This window comes from Peromyscus eremicus, unplaced genomic scaffold, assembly GCF_949786415.1.
Source record: "Peromyscus eremicus unplaced genomic scaffold, PerEre_H2_v1 PerEre#2#chr22_unloc_1, whole genome shotgun sequence".
Classification (NCBI taxonomy): Eukaryota; Metazoa; Chordata; class Mammalia; order Rodentia; family Cricetidae; genus Peromyscus; species Peromyscus eremicus.
In genome coordinates, this window is record NW_026734286.1 from 5,926,960 (window position 1) to 5,951,686 (window position 24,727).

Genomic DNA, 24,727 nt, shown 5'->3' on the forward strand with positions numbered 1-24,727 from the left:
GTCTTTGGATCTGAGGCCCCACTCTAGGGACCTCCTGGGAGTGGGATCCTGCAGTGTGTATCCTTCTGTCTCTGGCTCACGCCACAGAGTGTGGTGTCATCAGAGCGGGTGTCTGGATGTCCTTCCGTTTGTCTGCAGATACCCTAGCACACTCTTTTCTTTTATGCTACACTGGGAACATTTTTTTAGCCATTCACCATCAACACTTGGGTCATTTCCCCATTCGATCTTGAAAACTTTTTTCTTTTTTCTCTTTTTCTTGGGTGTGTGGTGTGCCTGTCATGGCACACTTGAGGAGTTTGAGTCCCTCCACTTCCGTGTGGGTTCTGGAGGATCAGATCGGGGTCCTCGGCTCATCTCTCCCAGTGTGCAGAGGCCATTCCCTGCCAGCTCCCGTCAACGTTAGAGCATGCCTGTCCTTCCTCAGTTATGTTCCTGGACTTGAGCTGGTCTCTCTGAAAGGTGAGTGAGCCTCAGTCGTCTTCAGGGCTGGTTAAGCCACTGGTGGCTTAGCACCCTGACTCCATAAACAAGGGAGGGCAGGTAGCCTCCTCACCACCATCTTGCGCTCACAACCTTACTGTCCCCACCTCCCAAGTGGGGGATAACAGGCATGTGCCACTGTACCTGGTTTATGGGGTGTGAGGGTGGGACCCAGGGCTTCGGCATTCTAGGCTAACAAGCCCCACTCCCGCCCTCCAAATAAAAAGTGAAAACAGGGCTGTGACTGTAGCTGGAAGGTGGGGACCCTGGGTTCAACCCTCAGTATGGCAGGATATTCAAACAGCCATAGTCGGCGGCGGCGGCGCTGCACACTTTTAATCCCAGCACTCAGGAGGCAGAGGCAGGCAGAACCAAAACCAACCAACTACACCAGCAGCAGCAGCAGCAGCAGCAGCAGCAGCAGCAGCAGCAGCAGCAGCAGCAAAACAGCTGTCCTCTACAGGAGACTACCGACTCCTTCTTTTCCTGGTGTTGAGACTGCCGATCACTTAGAATGGCATCACTTCAAATGTGCACTGTTACGGCCACAGCAAGAAGAACCACCCCGGATAACTCCTGTATGTTGTTTCTTTTTTCAAGATTTACATTTTTTTAAATCTTGTGTGTGTCTGTGTGCCAGCGGCTGCACCTGTGTGCAGTGCCCGAGAAGGCCGTAAGAGGGCGCCGAAGGGACGTGCCTCGGTTGCGAGGGAACGCGGCATTGACGGCACTGTCCCGATTTCACAGGAGCACCAACTGAGTTTGGGAGGGAGAAAACTTTGGCTGAATCCACTAGCTTTACACGATCCAGGCCAGTCAACTAACGGCCCGCTGCGCCACACAGCACTGACAAACGTCGTCGGCGCTCCCTCCCTCCCCAGGGCTCGAACCCCGAGCCCTAGTGCCATTTTTTTGAGGCCCCAGCACGCAGGCGTCCCACCGCGGCCCGGCCCGCCCCCTCCACGTGCGGCGCACACCTCGCGCCGCTCGGCCGCGCTCGCCTCGCGCCCCCCTCCCTCCCTCCCTCCGCCCGCCCCCTACGGCGCCTGCTTCCTATTGGCCGGCGGCTTCGTCGCTCGGACTGCAGCCCGGCGGGCCCCCACCAGCCCGGAAGTCCCGCCCCGCGGGCGGCTCCCCGGCCTTCCGATAGGCTCGGCGGCTTGTCTGTTGGCGAGGCCGGGCCCGAGTCGGCGGCTGGGGGGACCCCGGTCGCTGAGCGGCCCGGGCTGGCGGCGGTTTCCGGTTCAGCGCGGCTGGCGGGCGGGCGGCCCGGAGCGGCGGCGGCGGTGGCGCCCGACAGACAATGAGGGCGGCGGGGCGGCGCTGAGCGGCGGCGGCGGCGGGAGCGACGCGGGCCTGGGGGCGGGGCGGGCTCCAGCCATGGACAATCAGGTGAGAAGCCGCCGCCCGGGACCGGCCTCCCGCTGCCCTGAGCGGCGCTGCGGCCGGCCCTGCGCGCGCGCACCGGGCACGGCACGGCGCGCGCCCGGTGCGCGCGCGCCCGGCCGGATGGGCTCCCCCTACCCCTCCGCGACCCCGCGCGCCCCTCCCCCATCGCCATGTCGGGGCGCCCTTCCCCCACCGCGACCCCACGCGCCCCTCCCCCACCGCGACCCCAGGTCTGGTGCAGAACCCTTTGGGGGTGCATCCTAGCACCCCAGTAACACCCACTCCACCTGGAGACACCTTTCCCAGCGTAGTGCATCTGCACCACCCTGGAGCTGCCACGGCATCCTGGGGGATACAGCCTGGCCCAGAAACCCCGAGACACCCCTTAGAACCCCAGTGCACCCCTGGGGCACCACTCAGGACCCAAGGGCTTCGGCACCCCCGGGAGCTCCATCTCGTTCCAGAGGCCCCGGGAGGCACCCCTTAGAACCCCAGTGTACACACAGACTGAGGCGCCTCTCGGGATCCTGGGGCTTTAGCCTCCTGGGCATCTGAGCTTGTTCCAGAACGCTTTGGGATTCCCCCCCCTGGAGCTTTAGTGCTACTATAGCACCCTGGGGATCCCCTGCTGAGTCCACAGCTTTCCAGGAGGACTTGGAACCCCATAGCCACCCAGAGCACCTTGGGGATCCTATCCTGGTTCAGAATCTTCTGGGGAATCCTTTGGGAGTCATGGTATATGAATGGAACCCCAGGCCATCCATCCCATTCCAGAGCTACCCAGCCTATCTGGGAACCCCAGGGTACTCACAGCCCCTGTGGAACCAAATCCAGGCAGACGCCTCAGAACTCCAGTACATCCCACAGTCCCTGGTACCTGTGTCTGGCCTAGAACCCTTGGAAACATGCCTCAGAACTTCAGTGGGACTTCCAGCCTCTATGGTCCCAGCATGCCTCTGAATCTGTGGAGACTCTACTCAAGTGTCCCCATAGACAGCTCCAGGAACTCTAGGTCGGCCTAAGTCCCCCTTCATACCCTCTCAGGTGCTATACACTTCCCCAAATTTGGCACTCCCTCTTTGGAGGGAGTGCTTCTTCTGGACCTGTGGCCCCCGAGTCTCCCCAAACTCCATGGACCCCCAACCAGATATTTGTGTACAGGCTGGCCTCAGCTGTTTTGAATGTTCCCTGCCCCAATTACACCTTCTCCCATCCAAGATACTACTTCAGGCCACATTTCCCAGCCTCCTGCCCAGCCTGCCTTCACTCCAATACCCTTTCTTCCATGAGCATGTGTCCCTGGGACCCTGGACTGACCCCTCCAACTTAATTCTGATGTGGGACCTTGAGCATGGGCCAGTGTCAGCCCTTTGGCCCACCCTGCTGCCCGCTCTTCTGTTCCCAGAGCCCACGGGTGGCACCTTCCTTCGGACACAGACCAAGGGCAGTCTCTGCGCTGACCTGGTACCCCACAAGCTCTTCAGACTTCTAAGACCCGTTGTGTCCCTTGGGTTTGGCCAGCTTTGCACCTGGGATCTGATTTATGACTGACTGTCCAGTAATCCTAGTGCATCCCCCTCACACGTCTGATCTCAGCCGGCCTTGGTGAAGACCATCATCCCTTCCCCTCTGCCCCGCCCCTCTCCTCTCACGTGCCCATTGCTTCCCAGCCTCACCTAGCTGCAGGTGGATCCCCAGGCTCCCATTGGCAGCCCCCTCTCACTTGGTAACCAGCCCTGTTGGTTCTTGTCCCTTCTGGCCCCTGTGCCCATGTCACCCGGCTCCTCACCATGTGAGCTCCTCCCCATCTTCAGATTACTCCCACCCAGGGTCACCTCCTCCTCTCCCTCCCAAGCCCAAGTTTTCAGGGGTGCTAGTCCTGGGAAGGTGTGGGGCTGTGGGGGTGGCAGCTGATAGCTTCCTCTGCTGTTTGCAAGGGCAGGTTGGGGCATTCCTAGCTGCTGGCGCCATGGAGGCGGCTTTGTCTGGTTTGGCCATGTGGCTGTGTGGTTTCAGGCGCACAGGCCAGGGACCTTGCTGTGTGTCCCACTCTCCATGGGCTAGGATCACTGGGGGCAGGTGGCTCTTGGATCTGGTGTGCCTGGCTTGCTGCTAGTGAACAGGCTGGTTTGCAAGCCTGCTTACTACCTGGGCTCTTCCTTAATTGAACCACACAAAAAGTCCCTGTCCCTTCAGCACCCTCTGCACTCCAGAGTGCAGGGCATGGCCCCTGTCCCCGCCAGAGTCCCCAGAGATTGGAGGCCATTCCTTCTGTGACGTGCTGGGCAGCTGTCACTTCGTGACTGGGATGCTGAGCAAAGGTGGCTATCTCAGGGGCAGTGGGGAAAAAATTCCCTCTCGGCCTGAGCTCAGCTGTGACTGGCTGCTTTTCGGTTTCAGCCAAGTAGCGTGGAAAGTTGAGTCCTTAGGTCACAGGCAGCCACCGTGACTGAGCACCTGGCCACCCAGGTGGCTACCCAGACAGGACCCTGCCACCAGAAGTGACCAGTGGCACTGGGTTGGGTTGTTGATCTGCCTGTGCCATCTGCCCTTCTTCCTTGCCAGCTCCGCAGAACCCCAGCAGCTGCCCCCTCACAACTGTAAGACCCCGTGGGGAGTGAAGGGCTGGTGCTCACAGATGTGATCATCCTGAGGGGACTGGAGGGGCACAGAGTAGAGTCCCAGCCTCGCTCCACCCATGGGGTTGCGGTGACCCCATGTGTGCCTTGCGGGGAAGCAGTGGGCTGGACCCTGGGTGCTGATCTGCATGCCTTCTCTGTCCCCTGCCTTGGTCCAGCCTTCCCCCGTGACTGAAGCTGGTGCAGAGGCCAGCACAGAAGTGGTAGTTGGCTTTTTGCTCTGGCCTTCTTGCTTTCCCTGTGGATTGGAAGGCCGGGAAAGTGTCTCTGGTGTTCCCTCCATGCCACCCCAAACCCTCCCGTGCTGTCTTGTATTGGATTTCCGTGCTGAGCAGGGGCATGGCCAGGATTGCTACTCACTTTGGGGAGGGATGGAATGAAGTTGATTTGTCCAGATACAATGCTGGAAAGATGAGAAGGGTCTGAGAGCCCAGTAGGGTTCCCCAGCAAACCATTAGAGAGGGTGTCCTCTAATCCAGTGGTCCTGACTCCCAAAGGACCTGGGAGACCCTTCCCAGAGTCGCAGGCCTGGCCTCAGAAGGGGTGCAGTGTGGTCGCAGGTGGCACACAAGCCCACAGCCTGGCTGTGCTGTACTCCAGGAGCAGAGATTTGGCTCAGGTGGGGGCTGGGGCAGCCGGGGCCAGCATGGAGTCCTTTCCCTGATGTCCTGAGTGTGGCAAGGTGCTGGAGCTGGAGCCGAATCCCTGGTCCTCTGCAGCTAGCCTCAGGCTTTCTCACTCTGTTCTACTGACCTGCTTTACAGAGACCGGGGACCAGGGGCCTGGACTGGGATTGCCCACAGTTGAAGTACTCCCACCCAGGGCCCTTGTCCACATTCCTAGGAGACACATGGCGGCTGTCCTCATGTTAGGTCTGTCTTCAGTCCCTGGCATATCCATGTGGACAGCACACCTGTGCCTTGCCAGCCCTTCTCATCCCTCTGTCTTGAGCCTTGTGTGCCCTGTCAGGAGGAAGAAGGTGGCTGGGCCCAGAGAGGGGGTGACAGTGATTGGAGGACAGGGCCGGGCTGCTGGCTTAGTTTTAGTTTTTATTATTGGTTGTTCTCCAGATTCGTCTTGCCTTTTGGCCAGGTGCTTTCCACTTAAGTGATTGTCTTAGGGTACCTGCTTCCCCAGGGGCCCTGTCTGGGACTAGAGGGACAAGGTTCCAGCACGCTCAGACGACCTGTCACCAGTGCTCTGTGGGGACACCCATCAGTGTGTGTGGACTTTGCTGTGGCACTGTGGACCTGATGTTTTTTCTTACTAAAGGGGAGGGCCAGGTGCATGCCAAGGTACTGGCTGTAGGAGCCAGATGATAGTTACCAAATTTAATTACACCACAGGGTGATGTGTGGATTCCCAGAGGAAAGGTCATTTGTTACAGAGAATTCCCACCAGAAAATCAGGTGAAAGCCTATAGGAAAATTAACAGCTAATGACTCCCTCCTTGGCCCAAGCTTGGGCTGGGTGTTTAGGGGTGTGGTAGGAGAAGTGGATGGTAGACCGATGGGTGGATAGGATGGATGGATGGATGGATGGGTTGGTGGATATGTGAGTGCATGGTGGGTGGATAAGGGTGGATGGATGAATTTGGAGTCACACAGAGCTGTGGGATGGAATGTTTTGGCCCTTTGCCCGTCCACACCTAGAGAGAGCTGTCCACCTCAGGAAGGGCCTGTGAGATGCCCCATATACTGCTTGCCTGGCTTGCTGGGTTGGGGTTCTGCGTCTGAGTGCCCTCTGCCAATTGGCCTGGCAGCATGAAGCCTCCAGCCTGACCTTACCTGTCTCCACATGGCACTCTGAGCTTCTGGCCGCTGCACCCCTTGCCTTCCGATCTCCAGGATGGGTGACACTTTTCTGGGCAGGCCCTGGCTGCTCACCTCTGCACCAGGGTTTCCTTGGGGTACAGGCAGCAAGGTCACTTGTAGTTCCCAGTTTGGGTTGTGCAGAGGTATCCATGCAACAAGTGGTCACGGTGCTGGGAGGACCTTCTTGTGCAGGGCAGCATGAGGTGAGCTGTGTTGGTTATGGGAGTGCTGCTTGGCATCAGCACCACTTCTAGAGAACCAGCTGGTCAGTTTTCTCAAGTGTGGCTCTGGTTCTGGTGGGCACAGGGATCCAGGTAGAGGAGAGCACAGAGGGGCCTGTAAGATGATGGCCCCTGGGTTGCTGGGGCTCAGCTGCTGCCTTGAGATGCTGCAGCTTCAGGCTCCTTTCTCACGTTGGTGGCACAGACCCTGTGCTGTCCCACTACCACCATTTCTAGAAAGTTCTGGTCTCTCAGGGTGTGGGTCTTTCCTTGGGGTTCAGCTTCGGAAGGACAAAGATGGTTAGGCATGGGGTACCTGGACACTGCTGGTTCCAAACTGTGGTGCCCTCAGCTGGGTGTTGTGGCCCCAGTTGGTGCCAGCCTCTTGGGCATCAGTGTCGCCAGCCAGTGCTCTGGGCACAGTCTGCCACCGCCTTGAAACCTCCTGTTTACTTTGGCCTGTGCCTCGAAGTCCTGGCGCCTGTGTCCCCGGCTCGGATGGAGCTGTGGTCATTCTTGGTTCTTTCGCAACAGCCACTGTGCTGCCTGTGCTGTGACCCGACGGGGAACCCATGTCATCAGCACTGGCAGGCCGGCAGCCCAGGGCTCAGCTGGCAAGTTGTAGGAGACAACCCGCAGCAGACAGAAAGTCCAAAGCAGTGGTTCAGGGGAGTAGGGCCACTAGTGTTTAGGAGTCCAGGGAGCCCCCAGCCAGCAGTGGCCCTATTGATCATGCCCTGTGGTGCTGGCAGTACTGTTCCAGAATCATGTTGAACACTCTCCACCCTGTGCTCAGTCTGTCCACACAGGTATCCTGGGGTCTGGCCATGTAGCCCAGGCTCTCTGCCTGGTCACTGAGAGGCACCAAACCCAGCTGTGTCTAGGGGTCGATATGTTTCCCCCAGATGTCCCCAGTGCTGGCATTCTCTCCCCTCCTGGCTGTCCCTGCAGAGTTGCAGCCCAGAGATGGGTCTCTACTCATGTCCAGCTGGTTTCTTCTGTCAGACCTCCATTCCCTCTCTCCAGCCTCTCCCCCACTCAGCACCATTTGTGATGGAGCATGTCTTTCAGATGTCCCTGCCTTTACTCAAGACCATCCTTCACTCAGAGTCCACTGTCTCACGCACGCACGCCCATCTCCCATCTGGCTGCCCCTCTTACCCGCCTTCTGGTAGACCTCAAGCCATGTAGCTTTTCCTAGAAAACCAAAGGATACTTGTCTTGGCAGAGATCTGAGTACACAGATACTAAAGGGGTTTTGTGGTCAGGTGTGGGGAGAGGGGTTGGGGGCACAAGTGGAACCTCTAGGGTCTGGGCCCTTGGACAGTGGCTCCACTGGAGAGGGCTAGCAGAGGCCAGTGTGTGGGAGGGAGTTCCTGGCGGGCGGCCTGAGTCCTCCCGCCTGATTGTCTTGCTTATCTGGGCAGAGCACCCAGCAAGCTAGCTTGGACTGTTGTGACTGTTTCATACTAAGTGTCAGGCCCTTTCCGTCAAGTGTATGCTGCTGGGGTCAGACTGGAGCACTCAGGACGCAAGAATTCTAAGCCAGCCTGGGCTGCACAGTGAGACCTTGTCTTAAAGAAAAGGCTAGGGTCAAGATGGGTGTGGTGGCGCACGCCTTTAATCCCAGCACTCGGGAGGCAGAGGCAGGCAGATCTCTGTGATCTCGAGGTCAGCCTGGTCTAGGATTCTAGGATAGCCAGGACTACACAAAGAAACCCTGTTTTGAAAAACCAAAAATAATAAATATATAAATAAATAGAAGCCAAGGGTAGCTGGTAGCGGTGGCACACGATTATAATCCCAGCACTCAAGAGGCAGCAGGATCTCTGAGTTTGAGTCCAGCCTGGTCTGTAGAGTGAGTTCCAGAACAGCCAGGGCTACACAGAGAAACCTGTCTTGGGGGAGCGGTGAGGCTAGGGCAGAGCATGGTGGCACGTACCTTAAGTCAGCCCTGAGTTCAAGGATAGTCCGGTTTACAGAGCAAGTTCTAGGCTGGCCAGGGTCACATACTGAGACTTTGTCTCAAAAATAAATGTCTAGGGAGCTCTTGGTGGTGTAGCTCAGTGATACCAGTGATATAGTGCTTGTCTAGTATGCATTAAAGCCCTTTGTCCAATATCTAGTACCACAACCACCCCCACCCCCCAAAAAAGAAAGAGTTCTTTCGGGTTGAAGGGGTGGCTGCTTGCGAGCGTGAGGACCTGAGTTGAATCCCTAGAAGCCATGTGAAAAAGCTGGATGTGATGTGTATTTGTGATCCCAGCCTTGGGAAGCTGGAGACAAGGGGATCCCTGGGGCTGGAGAAAAGGACTCAGTTAAGAGCACTTGCTACTGCTGCAGAGGGCCCGAGTTGGGTTCCCAGCACCTGTAGGGTGACTCACAAACTACCTGTAATAGCAGTTCTAGGGGATCTGGTTCCCTCTTCTGACCTCCCCCAACCCAGCCCCCGACATAGCCCCCAACACAGCCGATACACAGACAAACATGTAAATAAAGTAAAAAAATAAGATATTCCTAAGGGTGACATTCAGAGCTGTCCTCTACCTCCACGTATACACACATGTTCACCCACGCATGCACATACACAACATATTTAAAAATATATAAAAAGGGGCTGGAGAGATGGCTCAGATGTTAAGGGCACTGGCTGCTCTTCCAGAGGTCCTGAGTTCAATCCCCAGCAACCATATGGTGGTTTACAACCATCTATAATGAGATCTGGTGCCCTTTTCTGGTGTGCAAGCATACATGCAGGCAGAACACTGTATACATAATGAATAAATAAATCTTTAAAAAATATGTATATATATATATATATATATATATATATATATATATATATATATATATAGGCTAAGCGATGTCTCATTGGCTAAAGCACTCGCTGTGCAAGTGTAACAGTGGAGTTGAGCTCCTCAGCACTATGGAGAAGGCAGCCCAGTGCTAAGGAGGCAGAGGTACAGTGGCCTGTCGGGCTTTCTGTTGCTGGGGTAAACACCATGGCCAAAGACAACTGAGCAGGGAAGGGTTAATTTTGCTGACGTGTCCCAGTCACAGCTCACCCCGGAGGGAATTCAGGGCTTGCTCCCCACGGTCCCTATTCTCTTTTTTTATACATCCCAGGACCACCTGCCCATGGTGGGCTGGGCTCTCGCATGTCAGTCATTCATCAAGAAACACCACTGGCCAATCCAGTAAAAGCCTTTTCTCAGGTGATTCTTTAGGTGATTCTGGCTTATGTCAGGTTGTCAAAAACTAAGGACCTGGACCAGTCAGACCAGCATGCTCTGGGCTCAGGTGAGAGGCCCTTCGTCCATGTGTAAGGTGGAGAGTGGTGGGGAAGAACCTAGTGTCAATCAATGTTGGGCCCATATGCACCTCATATGCGCGCGCACACACACGTGCACTTATATCGTGTCTAGAGAGGGCTTTACAGATTGCAGATATTCTAGTTGGGTTCCTTTCTGAGGTGGCCTGCCCTTGTGCTGGGAATCCCTTGGAGTTTAGTGGCTTTGCATTTTACCTTGGGGCTGGGCTGAGCCCCCTGGGGCTTCAGGATGCAGTGTCAAAATACCTACAGGAAGGAGGGGTGCTCTCTCAAGGTGCTGTTGTGGCTGGCTAGGCTGGCACCCTGGGGCCCTTCAGTAGAGGTCTCAGGCTCTATGTCCAGGTGGACAGCAAGGGCCACAGAGACTGTGGGAGGCAGCCAGGGGAAACTGCCTTGTGTAGGGGACCATTAGGTCCTCTCAGTGATGGATCGGCTGGGATGTGCAGGGGACAGCCTGAAGTTGAAAGGGCCACAGATGCTGCCGGTGGGAGGAGCCAGGACCTAGCCCTCTGCTCATGCTGGGGAGTGTGGTACATGTGTGTTTGCTTCCTGGAAGCATGCAGAAGCACCCACAGCCACCATTGACAGTGTCCTGGAGGCCAGGGTGCAGGATGGCAGTGTGGGCTCTGCCTCCGTGCTGACCTGGCCCTGTCTCTCTCTTCCCCCTCAGTGCACTGTCCAGGTGAAGTTAGAGCTGGGGCACCGTGCCCAGCTGCGCAAGAAGCCCACCACTGAGGGCTTCACCCATGACTGGATGGTCTTCGTACGTGGCCCTGAGCAATGTGACATCCAGCACTTCGTGGAGAAGGTCATCTTCCGACTGCATGACAGCTTCCCCAAACCCAAGCGTGGTGAGTGCCCTCCCTTTCTCTGTTCCTCCCCACTGGTGCCCCTCCACCCCCAGCCTGGTGAAGTGACTAGTGATGGCCTGCCCACTCATGGGAACCGGAGTAGCTAAGAAACCTCCCAGGCCAGAAGCAATCGGGGTGATGGCTTAAGAATTCTCCGAAAGGTCTCACTGGGGATACAAACCACTCTTAAGGGCAGCCCCATGCCCAGGAGTAGATGGCCAACACAAAATGAACTCGATGATATTTGGGGAGGGTTGGTTTTTTTGTTTTTGGTTTTTTTTTTTTTTTTTTTTTTGGTCTCACAATGCTTTGGGTTTTTTCCCCTTGCAGGTCTTTTGCTTGTGTTGCTGGTGGGATTTCTGTGTGTGGGAACCTGTGTGTCTCAGTGTCTGCATGTGTCTCTTGTGCTTCTTTTGGGCTCTTCGTTTTTCCTGTTTGTTTTGTCTTATTCTGGTTTGTTTGTTCTTGTTTTATTTTGTATTACTGTTGCTTTTAGATGCCTGCTTGTATTCTAATGAGGGGGGAAAGGATGTGGATTTGCATGGGTGGGGAGTGGGGAGGATCTGAGAGGAGTTGGGGAGGGGAAACTAATCAAAATATAATTTATGAAAGATTCTATTTTCAATAAAAAAGAATTCATACTCTTCAGGGTGCAAAGATTATAGGTACTCCTATCACTACTGTCCTTGCATATGTATCTCTTCTGGGCAACATGTTACCAAGGCTGCAACATGTGGTTCCCATCACTCTTCCTCACATTTCCCCACTTACCTCTGGAGCAGCTTGTGGGGGACAGTCTGTTGGGGTTTGTGATCAGAGGTGACTTCCTGTGGAAGGTACTCCTGGCAGGCTTTGGCAGGTGGTCCCTGCTCAGGTGTGTGTAGGCTGGGTCTCCTTCCTCGATGTTGAGTCTTCACTCTGGCTCAAGCTGGGCATGCTCCTGCAGTGCATAGCAATTTTCTTTTTGTGCTGTGCTGATGGTGGAACACGGTTTTACACATTAGGTGGGTACTTACAGCTGGGTCACACCCCAACTCCGAGGATGGTGTATTCTGGGCAGGGGCTCCACCCTGACATACCCCAGCCCCCTCACTGAGGATTCTAGGCGGGGCTTCACCATGACCACGCCCCTAGCCCCCTCACTGGGGGATTCTAGGCGGGGCTCCACCCTGACCACGCCCCCAGACCCTCACTGGGGGATTCTAGGCGGGGCTTCACCATGACCACGCCCCCAGCTCCCTTTCTGTGGGATTCTAGGTGGGGCTTCACCCTGACCACGCCCCCAGCTCCCTTTCTGTGGGATTCTAGGTGGGGCTTTAGCCTGACCGCGCCTCTGGCCGCTCTCTGTGGGATTCTAGGCGGGGCTTCACCTTGGCCATGTCCCCAGCCACTCACTGGGGGATCTAGGTGGGGCTCCACCCCGACAGCTCCCAGCCCCTTACTGAGGGATCAGCTACCAATACATATTGTTTTCTTGGGTGTGTTAGTTCTGGACAAAATGCTTTTCTGTAGTGAAGCTCTTCAGGTGGAGAGAGCTGTTGCTGGACTGTTTATCTTGTCCATTGCTGTGTGGGCTGTAGCTCATCGATATTGACAGTGGGCCTGCAGTGGGTCACAGATACCACATAGAAAGTTAGGCCTGTGCTAAGCACTTCTAAGGGCAGTGGAGGCTTTTTTCTTCTGTTTTACTGTTTTTTTCTTTTTTCTTGACTTTGTGCTTTCCATCTTGATTTTACCTCTGAGTGCTCATCTTCTCATTTTCTACCTGCTTTCCTTCTTTTTTCTCTTCACCCACCTATCTATTGACCTGTCTACCACTTACCCATCCATCACCACTTTACGCTTTCTCTACCCAATCATCCATCCTTCTAGCCATCTACACACACACACACACACACACACACACAGCCATCCATCCCCTATCCACCAACCCACCCACCCATCCACCCATCTGTCCACCTACCACTCACCCACCCACCCATCCATCCACCCACCTACCCACCCACCTATCCATCCACCCACCTACCCACCCACCTATCCATCCACCCACCCATCCATCCACCCACCCACCCACCCACCCATCCATCCATCCATCCACCTACCTACCCACCTATCCATCCACACACTCATCCATCCACCCACCCACCCACCCATCCATCCATTCATCCACCTACCTACCCATCCATCCATCCACCTACCCATCCATCCATCCATTCACCCATCCACCCATCTACCCACCTACCCATCCATGCATCCATCCACCCACCCACCCATCCATGCATCCATCCACCTACCCACCCTCCCACCCACCCACCCATCCATCCATCCATCCATCCACCCACCTACCCACCCATCCACCCACCCACCCACCCATCCATTACCCACCTACCCACCCATCCATCCATCCATCCATCCATCCATCCACCCATCCATCCATCCACCCACCCACCCACCCATCCATCCACCCACCCATCCATTACCCACCCACCCACCCACCCATTCATCCACCCACCCAACCACCCACCCACCCATCCATCCACCCACCTGCCCACCCATCCACCCACCTATCTATCCATCCCATACCCACCCATCCATCCATCCATCCATCCATCCATCCTTCTAGCCATCTGCTCAGTCACTCACCTTCCCACCCAGCCATCCACCTGTCCACTCCCTCATCTTCCTCCAGTACCTTGGTTCTCCCATCTTAGAGCATGGCAGGTATAGCTGCCTCACACAGCAGGTATGTGTGAAGGTGTCAGGCAGGTGTCTATCTCCTGATGGCTCTCACAGGTAAGCAACCAGCTGAGCGGTACAAGGTGCCTATCTGCCTGTGCTTTAAAGTGAGGTCAGCTGGCTACAGTGGTGCATTCCCCGAAGTCTCTGTACTCCAGAGGATCATGGATTAATGGACAGCCTGGACTACATGGTGAGGTCCTGTGTAGCCATCTGGGCTGGTCCTGCTGGTGCCCAGTGCCAGGCTTACATTGGCTTGCTCTGTCTGTGTGGCACTGGCGCCTGCAGAGACCTGAGTCCTCTCCAGTGTTTGCTGAGTACAGGTGGGCTCTTCCTCCTTGTCAGAGACCTGAGTCCTCCCCAGTGTTTACTGAGTACAGGTGGGCTCTTCCTCCTTGTCAGAGACCTGAGTCCTCCCCAGTGTTTGCTGAGTACAGGTGGGCTCTTCCTCCCTGTCAGCTTTGACCGGTGGCTGAGGACCTGTGATAAAGACTTGTCTCTCCAGGAGCCTCCACAGCACTCTTGTGGGGGCTGCCCCTCACCCCACCGTAGTTTTGGGCTAATGTACCTCCCCGATCCAGGGTAGGGGTGGTGAACAATGAGGCTGATTTCTCAGATTGCAGTTGTGGCTCAGGATGGGTCAGCTGCTTGCTCTCTGGACCACACCTCTGAGTTACTCTAGAGAGCACTTGAGGTCATTACAAGGTCAGATGACAGGTTCTTTTCATAATCTTTGGTTACCTGAGCTTACTGAATGCCCTGCAGTGACATCTTCTGTGGCCTGGGCTTGTTCTTTTCCCTGGGTATATTTGTCTGTCCTCCCCTTCATCTTGTTGAGTTTGTGGTGCACTGCAATCACCCCCAGGCCTCTCTCACAAGGTGGTCCTCTGCACTCTCCCCCTCTGGGACCTTGGTGGGGGTGTAAATGAAGAAGTGGTTCCTAATCAACCCTGTGCCTCCATGTCCCCAAACCCTGGCTCACTGGAAAGACCATTGCTCCCCAGCCACACTGTGCTGGTGAGGTTGGACCTTTATTGTTAGTTTTTTTCTTGAGCCTAGGCAGGCCTTGAACTAGCCATGCTGCTAAAGAAGACCTGGAACTCTTGACCCTTCTGCCTTGCCTCTGCCTCTGGAATGCTGTGATGACAGATTTGAATACACCAGACATGCATTGCCACACCTAGTGGTGGAGCCCAGGGCTTGTGCACCTTGGGTAAAGACTCTCTACCAAGTGAGCCACAGCCTCGCCTGTTTGTTGAGACAGGGTGTCACTATGTTGCCCACTTTGGCTTCAAACTTTGTGGGAGTCGTGATTTTTTAAATTTTCTTGAGTCAGGGTCTTGTAGCCCAGGCTGATAAGCTTACTTCCAGTTTGTAGCTGAGAATGACCTTGGACTTAAACTCCTTGCCTTGGAATTCTGGGTTGCCATGTGCAGATGTGTGTCACATTACCTAGCAAAAGCCTTCTATGGTGTTGGTGTGGTTTGTTCTTCAGTGGGATGAAATTCAGGGCCTCTTGTGTGCTAGGCAGTTGATCTACTGCTGATCCACATTCCTCCCCTCCTGGGACACAGACACCGTCCATGCAGCCCGCCTCTCCTCACCTCCCCTCCTGGGACACAGACCGTCCATGCAGCCCGCCTCTCCTCACCTCCCCTCCTGGGACACAGAGACCGTCCATGCAGCCCGGCCTCTCCTCACCTCCCCTCCTGGGACACAGACACCGTCCATGCAGCCCGGCCTCTCCTCACCTCCCCTCCTGGGACACAGACACCGTCCATGCAGCCCGGCCTCTCCTCACCTCCCCTCCTGGGACACAGACACCGTCCATGCAGCCCGGCCTCTCCTCACCTCCCCTCCTGGGACACAGACCGTCCATGCAGCCCGCCTCTCCTTTACCACTTGAGCTCTAGGAACCTCCTCTCATCCCAGAGCAGCCAGGCTCATGTTTTAGCCATGCCCACTTTACCTGGCAGTCCCAGCTGCTTCCTTCTAGTTTGCACTCATGGTACACCGAGGAGTTCAGCTCCGGCCCTGGCCCCTGCCCCTGCTCTCCGGCCTTCATGCAATAGTGCCTGGCATGTGCTTACCACAGCTGTCAGTCACCTGGGCTCTGCTGCTACTGCTCACCTCCTCGTGCCTAAGCTGCTTCTGTTAAATTCACTTATCTTTAACATTGTATTCTTTAAATACATTTTTCATTCTGTGTGTGTCTGTGTGCATGGGAGTGTAAGTGCCCCATGAGGCCAGAAGAGGGCATTGGATCCCCTGGAGCAGGATTTAAAGGTAGTTGAGGGGTGTTGGGAACTGAACTGGGGTTCTCTGCAAGAGCTGTCATCTCTGCAGCTCCTAGAAAATGTAGTTAGGTTGATTGATTTGTTTGTGTTGGGGAGGGCGCCATGGTGCCTGTGTGGAGGTCAGATTTTCTCCTCTGCCGTGTGGGTTCCAGGTCAGTTCAGTGGCAGGCTCCTTTACCTTCTGAGCCATCTTGCTACTTTAGATTTCGGCTTCCTTTTTGCCCTGTGGGCCCCTGTGGCACAGGGAGTCCCCAAAGAAGCCTTTCTGTCCCTGCTGGACACTAGAGGAGGGTGTGAGGTCTTTTTGGGGCCTTAGACACACGGGAGGGCTTCTTCCTTGATAAGGGCAGGCTGAGGTGTGAGACTTGCTGAGACAGTGACCTGGAGGTCAGAGGCCTAGGAAACCAGACCTGTCCTGTTGGGATGTGGCCTTGAGTGTGTCTTTGGTGGCTACATGAGACCTAGAAGGGCCTGTTGAGAGGTGAGGCATGAGTGGTAACAGGACATTACCTCTCTGCCCCTCCATCGTTGAGAAGCACTCCGAAGTCCACAGACTGCGTGGGTTGGGCAGTGGAGAGGCTGCCTGCTTTTCCCAGGAAGGTAGAGAGGGATGGCTCACCTCGGCCGGCGGCGCCGGCGGCACGTGGTGGCTGCTTTCTGAAGTGCTGTCTGTGGACAGTCCTGGAGACAGGACTAAGGCAGCCTGTGGCCTGGAGGGATGGAGCAAGGTGTACCCCCAGTGTATGAGGGGCGCAGAGCGGGCTCTGTGGGGGGTGGGAGGGTGCGTGTGACCTTTGCCGATCGCTCAGTGGGACTGGAACCTGGGCACCAGTGCCAGTCTTTGGAAGGAGTCCAAGAGTGGTAAAGTAACTTGCAGGTGGCTGGAGCCAGGTGGCCACCCCGGGTGGTAGAGAGCCATAGTGGGGCTTCCTGGGGAGCCCGGTGGAGGATTCAGGTGATGGTTGATTGATCTGTTGTCTGATTGGCTGAGCAGAAGTTGCGCAGTAGGACTTGGTGCCAGACAGCACAGGGGGTAGGGTGGGGGAAGTTCATCTGCAGCACCCAGTGGGCAGTGGGCCTGTCCTGAGCTGTTGGCAGGTTTGGAAGCTGACTGGAGAACAGCCAGATGGCCTGGAGTCCCCTGGGGGCCGAGTGGGGAGCCAGGACCGGGGACCTTAGGTGAAGCAGTGGGAGGTCATCACGACTGAGGACGCCAGGAGGAATGGGGTCGTCATTGTCGTCTCCCTCTGACTCCTGCCGGCTCCTTCTCCCACTCCGTCCTCCTGTCGCCTTTCTCCTTTGCCACCGTGACTGGCTGTTCTCCAGCAGCCTCACACGGGCGGGGTGTTTGAAGATTGGGGGGAAATGGGGATGGTTTGCAGACTGTTGTGTCTGAGTATCTTGGGAGGGGCTCCTGAGCCCCCTTGCCTGGAGTCCCTGGTGCCCAGGTGCTTGTCACTGGATGTGCCCTGCCCTCTGCTGACCGACCACACAGGGGCCTGCCTTGCCTTCTTCCTGACCCCACTCTGGATTGTCATTTCCCAGAAGCCCTGACCTGTAGCTCCATTGTCCCTGGACCCTGCAGAGCAGCCTGAGGGCCTGGAGGGCTGTGGTGGGCAGGCGGCTGATGGAAGATTTTCACCTTCTTTGCAGTGTGCAAGGAGCCCCCCTACAAGGTGGAGGAGTCGGGCTATGCGGGGTTCATCATGCTCATCGAAGTGTACTTCAAAAACAAGGTGAGAGACTGGGGGGGGGGGAGCCGGACACCGTGGGAGAAGGGGAGTAGACCTGGGACTGGGACAGGTGCCGGTCAGCCCAGCTCAGGCTGAGGCAAGGGTCACACTGCATGGGGGGGGGGGTGACCGAAAGAAAAGCAGAAACAAAAGCTGGGGGTTGAGCCAGCAGCAGACCCCATCGGCCGAGAAGAGCAAGTGAGTGTAGGTCACTTGACCTAACTGGAGCAGAGAGGGAATGAAGAAAGGCAGAAATCTCCAATGCAGTGCTCTGGGCTGGACTCAGAGTAACAGAAACTGCAGCCGCCTAACAGTGGGGCAGAGAGGCCGGGTCACTGCTGAGAGAGGGGGCAGGATTTATGCACACAGTGTGACAGGAAGGCGGGCTTTATGCACTCAGCTGGACAGGGAGGCGGGTTTAGCTACTCTGGAGGAGTGGTCTCAGTAGGGGAGCGGTTAGTAGACTGTCGGCACCCCAGGGGAGAAAGCTACGGCGCACACCAGGCGTGCACACCGTCAACACTGTGATTGCTGTGTGCCGTGGGTCAGCATGGGTCAGCAACCGAGGCTTGGCTGTCCCCCTGAGCCTGAGGCTGTGAGTTAGGAAGGAACTAACGCACGCCCACACAGACCTACAGACACTCTAAGTGCACTAGGCAGGCAAGTGGGGAAGCGTTGTTAGTCCCTGCGTGAGTGGAGCACACAGGAGTAGTGGCAGCTAGGACAGCACACAGCATGGGCGCATTTTCAACAACCTGCTTCTCTACTGCGCCGCGGTTCCGTTCCTTCAGCGGCACACGGCGGCACACGGCACCCAGGCTCTTGCTCCGAGTTTTCACTTCTGTGTGCTGGGAACCTGCGCTGTGCTGGTGGTTTTTCTCTGTATTTCTTGTAATTATTTACTCTGTGTGTGTGTGCACACTTGAGAGTGAGACACACACTGGTGCACACACGCACACACTTGGAGGCCAGAAGACAACTTGTGAGAATGGGGTTCTCCTTTTACCAGGGGGCTTTGGGGATTGAACTCAGGTCTTCAGTGTTAGCATCAAGTGCTTTCGCCCAGTGAGCCCCCTTACAGGCTCTCTCAGTTGTTTTGAGGTCTGTGATGTCTTATAGACCCCCTGAGTGGTGGCACAGTAGATTCTGTTTTCCTGAGGTGTGTGTGTGGGTATGCTTACACGTGTGTGCATGGAGGCCAGAGAGTGTCTTCAGAGACTCATGGCTCCCTACCCTACCTTGTGAGAACCTGGCTTCTCACTGACTTGGCTGCAGTGAGCTCCAGGCATTGCTGTATGTCTCCCAGTTCTGGGATTACAGATCACACTCTGGAGCGAACTCAGCCTTATGCTTGTGAGTAAAAACTTCAACAGTGGAGCCACCTGCCCAGCCCTGGTGCTCAGTGCGAGCACCGCACTTCCTTCTGTTGGAAAAGGCCTCTGCTGCTTGGGGTGCTCTGTCCCGCTGAGACCCCAAGTCTTGGGTCCTTGTTTATACCAGGTCTGCAGGAGATTTGAGAATGGCAACGAACCATTCTGTTGGCAGGGATCTCTGGGGACAGGCTCAGGTGTGTTGCCTCATGGGAGTGAGTGCCATTTCAGTGGATTGCAAGCACACAGTCTCAGTCATCCCATGGCATCAAGGATGAAGCCAACATCATGAGTTCCTCCCTCCAGCCCTCAGTGATTGAGCAGCGGGATGCACACAGCAGTCCTTTCTGCTGTGGTCTAGGCATGGGCCAGGGGACTGTCACCTTCCCTGGGGCAGCTGAACCACTTCTGGGCTGACAGGCTCCCATGTCCTAGAGTCTCAAGGGCTGTTTGTAGTCCCCTGTGCTCAGAGGCCTTGTGTCCCTGACACCTCTGTGCCTCTCTGCCTGCCTGGCCAAGCATGTGGGCCGGCTGGGCTCTGGTTCTTAAGGCGTTGCTCCTAACCCTAGCCACCCATGGCCCTTTGCAGTTTGCAGTGGAGCCCCTTGTGCTCATGGCTGGGGAGGCTGTATGGTGAACATACCATGCCATGGAAAGCACAGTGTTCTGAGCATAGGCAGGGTCTTGGTTACTACCCAGGCTAGCACTTGAGCTTTGTGGCCATAAGCCCCCTCTACTCCCCCAATAGAGTCAGATGGCTGCTGGAGGATAGGGTGGTTTGGCTTTCTGAGTGCAACGCTCTAGTCAGCTAGGATGTCCTTGTGTCCTTACATGCTGCTGGTGTTCTCAGTTCCCAGGGGTGGGGCAGCGTGGAGTTCCTGGACTGGGATGCTCCTGCAGTGGCCTGGGTGGAGCCTCTTCTCCCCTGTTCCTGTCCCACAGTCTATCTGAGGCACATCCTAGAGTGGGGCTTCATCCACGTCCTGGTGTCTTGGACGTGCTGAGGGTGGCCAGGCACCTTTTAAAGGGAGAGTCACGCTCATGGTATTTCTTAGTTGTTTTGGCCATGGTGGGTTGAACCAGAGCCACTGGTCTGCACCAAGCACGTTCCTGGCCTTCAGAAGCAGAGCTGTGCCCTCACCTGGCTGGTCAAGTGTGTCAGCAGGATGGGGTGGGTGGGCTGCACCATGAGCTTGGTTTCTGCCTCTCATGCTCCTCAGGAAGGGACTCTGAAGCTTCCAGCAGCCCTCGGGTGGGATGAAGCACAGGCTGAGCTGGTTGCTCCTGTGCCACCATGCCCTCTGGGCCTGGAGCCCAAGGGTCTGCGCACAGGTCGTGCAGTCTGCTTCGCCCCACAGCCACAGCAGGTGCCAAGGCAGCTCTGCCCCTACGCCCTGTCCTGGGGAGAGGGACTGCACTGGGCCCTCGGGAAGGTGCGAGCCAAGAGGTTGGGGCTTTCTGTCCCTGTGTACTCTGCAGGGGTCCCGAGGGGTCATAGGAGCTGCAGGTCAGACACTGTTATAAACTCTGGTTTTCTCTGGGCTGCTGACCATGCACGGTGTTATATCTCCATGTGTCCTGGGGCAGTTTTTGGCTCTGACTAACTCATCATGGGGTCTCCCAAGTGGTGAGGCTCCCTCTTGGAGTCTGTATGCGTGTGCACATGCTCCCAGGACAAAGGCTGGCCCAGGGAGCAACCTGAGCTGTGGTCACACCAACAGTGCCTGGGCCGAGCATGGTCTTGTCTCTTCATCACCCAGGCTGCAGATACCAGCATGCTGAGAGACCGGGAGAGGGGCCTCAGTGACTCCGAGTCTGCAGGGCAGTGCAGTGACGGCAGTGGGGTCTGCTGGTTGTGTTCCCACGTTGCTTTGTGGATCTCTGCTGGGGAGGTTGGCTGAGGGTTTGATGCTGGGAACGAGTGTCAGTTAAGCACCACACTGGAGAAACTTGGAACCAGGACCTAGTGCGATCACACCATTGCCCACCATCTCCAGCCTCAGGGTGGAGCCAGGCCAGTCACATGGCTGTGGTTTGAACCTTGCTCTGGGTGCTAGATGTGCTAGGTGACATACCTGAGGCACTCAGATCTTCCTGCCACTGTACCTCTTTTTTTTTAATTAATTAATTAAATTTTCTATTTTCAGCTTGATACAGTATAAATTCCTATCTTTTTTTTTTTTTTAAAGATTTATTTATTTATTATGTACACAGAAGAGGGTGCCAGATCTCATTACAGATGGTTGTGAGCCACCATGTGGGTGCTGGGAATTGAACTCAGGACCTCTGGAAGAGCAGTCAGTGCTCTTAACCTCTGAGACATCTCTCCAGCCCTAAATTCCTATCTTAATAGTGAAATGTTTCATTGAGGCTTGCTCAGTGATTGAGTAATACCAAAACTTATTATAAGCCACAGTCATCCTAGGGTTCCCCCTGCTATGTAGCCTCCATGATTCTGTGGGTTGCAGTCTGATTGTTCTTTGCTTTACATCTAGTATCCACTTATGAGTGAGTACATACCATGTTTGTCCTTCTGGGTTTGGATTACCTCACTCAGGATGATATTTTCTAGTTCCATCCATTTGCCTGCAAATTTCATGCTGTCATTGTTTTTCTCTGCTGAGTAGAACTCCATTGTGTATATGTTGCTTTGTGGATCTCTGCTGGGGAGGTTGGCTGAGGGTTTGATGCTGGGAACGAGTGTCAGTTAAGCACCACACTGGAGAAACTTGGAACCAGGACCTAGTGCGATCACACCATTGCCCACCATCTCCAGCCTCAGGGTGGAGCCAGGCCAGTCACATGGCTGTGGTTTGAACCTTGCTCTGGGTGCTAGATGTGCTAGGTGACATACCTGAGGCACTCAGATCTTCCTGCCACTGTACCTCTTTTTTTTTAATTAATTAATTAAATTTTCTATTTTCAGCTTGATACAGTATAAATTCCTATCTTTTTTTTTTTTTTAAAGATTTATTTATTTATTATGTACACAGAAGAGGGTGCCAGATCTCATTACAGATGGTTGTGAGCCACCATGTGGGTGCTGGGAATTGAACTCAGGACCTCTGGAAGAGCAGTCAGTGCTCTTAACCTCTGAGACATCTCTCCAGCCCTAAATTCCTATCTTAATAGTGAAATGTTTCATTGAGGCTTGCTCAGTGATTGAGTAATACCAAAACTTATTATAAGCCACAGTCATCCTAGGGTTCCCCCTGCTATGTAGCCTCCATGATTCTGTGGGTTGCAGTCTGATTGTTCTTTGCTTTACATCTAGTATCCACTTATGAGTGAGTACATACCATGTTTGTCCTTCTGGGTTTGGATTACCTCACTCAGGATGATATTTTCTAGTTCCATCCATTTGCCTGCAAATTTCATGCTGTCATTGTTTTTCTCTGCTGAGTAGAACTCCATTGTGTATATGTACCACATTTTCTTAATCCATTCTTCAGTTGATGGGCATCTAGGTTGTTTCCAGGTTCTGGCTATTACGAATAATGCTTCTATGAACATAGTTGAGCATGTATCTTTGTGGTAGGATTGAGCATTCCTTGGGTATATGCCCAAGAGTGGTATGGCTGGGTCTTGAGGTAGATCGATTGCCAATTTTCTGAGGAACCGCCATACTGATTTCCACAGTGGTTGTACAAGTTTGCACTCCCACCAACAGTGGAGGAGTATTCCCCTTGCTCCACATCCTCTCCAACATAGACTGTCATTAGTGTTTTTGATCATAGCCATTCTGACAGGTGTAAGGTGGTATCTCAGAGTCATTTTGATTTGCATTTCTCTGATGGCTAAGGATGTTGAGCATTTCTTTAAATGTCTTTCAGCCATTTTGATTCTTCTTTTGTGAATTCTCTGTTTAGTTCACTGTACCTCTGATATGTGGAACTGCGTATGCCATGTGCAGATGTGTATGGCCTTCAGACAAGGGACAGTATCAGACTGGGAGAGAGATGGGCGCACAGGTCACCAGTGCTTTTGGAGGCAGCAGGAACAGCGGAAAGAGCACAGGCTCTGGGTGACGTAACATGCTCAGATGTCAGGACTGCTGGTGTCACAGTGGACAAGTGACCTCGCAGGGTCTCAGGCTGTGAGCTTGGAAGGTTCTGAGGGGGCAGTGTGCAAGGGCCCCTTACTTTGTGGTACATTCCATGCACATCTGTTCATGTGTGTCTGGGCCTTTCAGGGCCAGCTCTGGCTTAGAAACTGAATGGTCACTCCCAGGGGAAGTCAGGAACCGCTTCCTTCTGGTTTTTCATATCAGCCTTTGTCCCTGGTCAGTGGGTGATGTTGTATGTGCCGCTTTAAATATCCTTGATCTAATGTTCTCTGTTGGTTGCAGGCATCATCGAGGTGGCTAAGCCTACGGGTTTGTCAGGATGTAGACAGCACCTTGGCTGTTTGCTTGTTTGCTTGTGCCCTGCCTGCTGAACATTGGCAGGCCACACCTAGGCCCATCCCTCCTGTCTCCTACACTCAGCACACTCTCCGGGACTTCTTTAAACACCCTGTTGTTCAAGAGGCACAGGCAGCAGACAGCATGGTTTGTTGCATGTCAGGATGTCCTGTGGAAGTTACAGTTGTGGGACCCACAGGTGGGGATCAGCCCTATAGCTTTTCAACTGCTGTTGGGAATGGGGTGGCCATGGCAGCCACAGTTGTATCCGCACACTTTGCATTGGTTCGTTCTGGTAGATGCTGGTGGAAGGATGGCAGGGACCTGGGAGGAGTGGGGGTGCTGGGATGAATGGGGGCCTGGGAAGAGTGGGGTTCTGGCTTCACCCTCTGAGCAGCTCCTTCATGTCCCATGGTGGCTGCACCATTTTGCTTTCACCTGGCGTCGTCAGCCACGCCTGCTCTGGGTAAACCGTGGTCATTCCCATGGACGTTGGATGGATTCTCTGTTGAGGTTCTTGCCATCATTCCCTGTTGGCTTACAGTGACTGGCATCTTCTGGTCACTGGTTACTTCTCTTCAGAGGACACGGCCCACGCTCAGATTTGATGTTGCTGCTGTGTTGCAGAAGCTCTGTGTATTCTGGCCAGGTGAGACCGGCAGGTGTCTTCCTTCTGTCCACAGTTGTTTGCTTACTTGTGTCCTCATGTACAAAGACCTCACATTTTTAGGAAATTCAGTAATCTGGTTTTCCCTTTTTTGGTTTTTCAAGACAGGGCTGCTTTTCTGAGTTCAAGACCAGGCTGGCCTTGAATTCAGAGATCCGCCTGCCTCTGCCTTCCGAGTGCTGGGATTAAAGGTGTGCACCACCAACGCCTGGCATGGTTTTTCCTTCTTTGTACATGACTGTGGTATCAAATCTGTGACTCAGTTGTTGTCTGAAGTCATAGAGGCTGTCTTAGTTAGGGTTTCTATTGCTTTGATGAAACACCATGACCAATGCAAGTTGGGAAGGAAGGGGTTTATTCAATTTACACTTCCACATTGCTGTTCATCATCTAAGGAAGTCAGGACAGGAACTCAAGCAGGGAAGGAACCTGGAGGCAGGAGCTGATGCAGAGGCCATGGAAGGGTGCTGTTTACTGGCTTGCTCCCCGTGGCTTGCTCAGCCTGCTTTCTTATAGAACCCAGGACCAGCAGCCCAGGGATGGCACCACCCACAGTGGGCTGGGCCTTCCCCATTGATCACTAATTGAGAAAATGCCTTACAGCTGGATCTCATGGAGGCATTTCCTCAGCTGAGGCTCCTTCCTCTGATGACTCTAGCTTGTGCCAAGGTGACATGCAAAACTACCCAGTACAGGCCGACCCTGGGCTCTACACAAGTTTTGTAGTTGTGGGCTAATTTGGTACTGGGAAAGAAGCCTGGGCTTCACACATGCCCAGAAATGTGTTCTGCTGT

At 54.7% G+C, this 24,727-nt stretch overlaps 1 protein-coding gene across 2 annotated transcripts in view; it reads left to right on the forward strand.

Annotated features, from left to right (window-relative positions):
- Window positions 1-1,681: 1,681 nt before the first annotated feature.
- Window positions 1,682-24,727, forward strand: part of Mllt1 (MLLT1 super elongation complex subunit) — a 44,908-nt gene continuing 21,862 nt past the window's right edge. Inside the window, exons 1-3 of one of the 2 annotated variants that reach the window (XM_059251795.1) lie at window positions 1,682-1,875; window positions 10,548-10,728; window positions 17,415-17,497. In XM_059251795.1, the coding sequence (XP_059107778.1) occupies window positions 1,864-1,875; window positions 10,548-10,728; window positions 17,415-17,497 (276 nt within the window). In that variant the 5' untranslated portion in view covers window positions 1,682-1,863. The remainder of the gene's footprint in view (window positions 1,876-10,547; window positions 10,729-17,414; window positions 17,498-24,727) is intronic. The other variant, XM_059251796.1, reaches the window with a different exon arrangement.